General features: G+C 58.1%; 1 protein-coding gene across 1 annotated transcript; it reads right to left on the bottom strand.

Moving 5' to 3' along the window:
• Positions 1-313: 313 nt before the first annotated feature.
• LOC119278483 (chitinase CLP-like) lies at positions 314-1803 on the bottom strand. Its single transcript, XM_037559834.1, has one exon. It carries the CDS (start codon positions 1763-1765, stop codon positions 494-496), a length of 1272 nt encoding a protein of 423 aa, XP_037415731.1. The 5' UTR covers positions 1766-1803; the 3' UTR covers positions 314-493.
• Positions 1804-2158: the final 355 nt, after the last annotated feature.

Below are 2158 nucleotides of genomic sequence, written 5' to 3'. Positions count from 1 at the left end.
TAACGAGAGAGAGAGAGAGAGAGAGAGAGAGAAGGAAATAACATTGCTTGGTCAAAAAATGGGGAACAGAAAAAATGTCTGAGAAATCCTGCGGGGCTCCAGATTAATTTTCCTGAATATTTTATTGTATTTATTTGTTATTGTAGATAAACTTTATAAATTTGGACTTAAGAAAAAATATCATGTGACGTTTGACTTAAGAGAAAACTTTACAAAGTTTAGAAAGTTTGACTTAAAGGTAAAACTAATACCCGAATGGAAAAAAGAAAGAGAAGGAAAGAGGGTAACAGTTTTGCTACTTGCCCAATTGTTTATCAACCACACACAAACAAGTGCAATTTTCTTAAATGGGGTGAATATCTCTTAGCAAGGTGGAACCGCGTGACAAATATCGCAGGCCGAACACCATGATCAAGATCAATAACAAGCATCCAGTAATGAATAGGAGTACTTCAGTAGAGATACAGATTTATTGTCAGCGACCATAAAATGTCTAGGCGCTGCGAGTGGTGAAATTGAAGTGGCTGCACTGCGTGAAGGACGACAGCCTGGCGAAGCCGAGCCGCTTCTTCTTCATGTCGAACTCCAGCACGGTGTTCTCCATCTGGAACCCTCCGATGAGCACTGACGGCGCGCTTCCGTCCCCGCCCTTCACCCCCTGCATCTGCACGAACGCCAGGCACGCCGTCGTGGGCCCCATGTCCACCATCAAGCTCAACCCGTCCATCCTCCAGTTCTTCCCGCCGCCCAGCGTCAGCGTCACGGCCGGCACCAGGTACCCGGTCCGCGTGTTGGCCAGCGTCCGCGTGTCGTAGCACAGCTGGAACGGCGCGTAGGGCTTCACCGCTTTCGCCACGGGCCCGCCCTGCGCACCCTGCTTCGCCAGGGCCTTGGTGAACGCGTCCACCAACGGGAGGAACACGTCGGAGCGGAGCAGGGTGAAGGGCGACCTCGTGCAGAGCACCGCCCCACCGGTGGCGAGCGCCTGCGCCGGGACGGGCACGCGGGCGCTCTCCACGGCGATGGACTTGATCGAGATGTAGTGCGCGGGGTTGCCCTTCTTGGCGACGAGCGGCGTGTAGGCCAGCTCCTTCGTGTAGTCCCTCTCCGGCTGCGCCATGAAGTGGAGCGGGCCGCCGCCGAAGACGGCCACGCCGGGGTCGCTTGAGAGGCCGCGAGGGAGGCAGAGGAGGAACTTGTTGGAGACCTTCTGCTCGGACGCCACCTGCGCCGGCAGCGCCAGGTCGGAGCCCGCGAGCCCCGCCACGCCCGAGGCGCCCTGCGGCAGCGACTCGAGGAGTTTGCTTGGCGCGCACGCCGCCACGGCCCGAACGTTCACCTGGCTCACCGGGTTTTTCCCGTCGGTGGTGTTGGCGACGAACCTGGTGTGGATCAGGTCCCCGGCCGCGCACGCGCCGGTGACCGGGTTGTACGGGAAGGCCCTGCACACCTTGTGACTGTGGTCGCAGAGCTTGTCAGCCGCGCTCTCGCTGCAGCTCGGGACGTGGTACTTGTTCGCGAGCCTGCAGGTGGCGCTCTTGCACGGGAACGCCGCCGGCAGGTGGTCGGGTGCGCACGTGGACCAGACGAGCGGTCCGGCGGTGTCGACCACGATGTTGGCGCCGTAGTGGAATGGGATGGTGTAGAGGCGGGTGGCGGGGTCCTTGGTGACCGGAGCGAGCACCGACCGAACACGTTTGGACGACGCCGGCGACGCCAGCACGGCGAGCGAGACGGCCAGGACCAGGAGGGGGAGCCGCGCCATCTTTCTTGGCCGGAGAGGTTTGGTGCTGGTGTTGAGTGTTGACTTAACTTGCGAGTGTCATTCCGTTGGTGGGTGCGACCTTCTTTATATACTGGAGGTGAGGCATGTGCGATCTCTCGAGTCTCGGCACCGGAATTAATGGCGATTTCCCGTTGACGATGAGGAGTGTACTACGAGTAGTAGTTAAATTGTTTTCGACTGCCACAGTGTCGGATCTGGCTGCGGCGTGCACAGGAAGGTGTGCATGCATGGGCGTGATCGATGCAGCGTGAGACTGACTGACCGAGTGAAAAGCCCATGCAAGGTGCTTCCATGAGATGCATTGACCTTCTGACACATCGCACCGACGAGGAGGATTCCGATGCACGCCATCAATCAAGCATCCGCAGAATC

Source organism: Triticum dicoccoides, chromosome 3B (assembly GCF_002162155.2).
Source record: "Triticum dicoccoides isolate Atlit2015 ecotype Zavitan chromosome 3B, WEW_v2.0, whole genome shotgun sequence".
Lineage (NCBI taxonomy): Eukaryota > Viridiplantae > Streptophyta > Magnoliopsida > Poales > Poaceae > Triticum > Triticum dicoccoides.
This window is presented reverse-complemented; position numbering and strand designations above follow the sequence as displayed.

Excerpts from the sequence above, each read along its gene's own strand:
- LOC119278483 (XM_037559834.1), bottom strand. The coding sequence starts at position 1,765 with ATGGCGCGGCTCCCCCTCCTGGTCCTGGCCGTCTCGCTCGCCGTGCTG.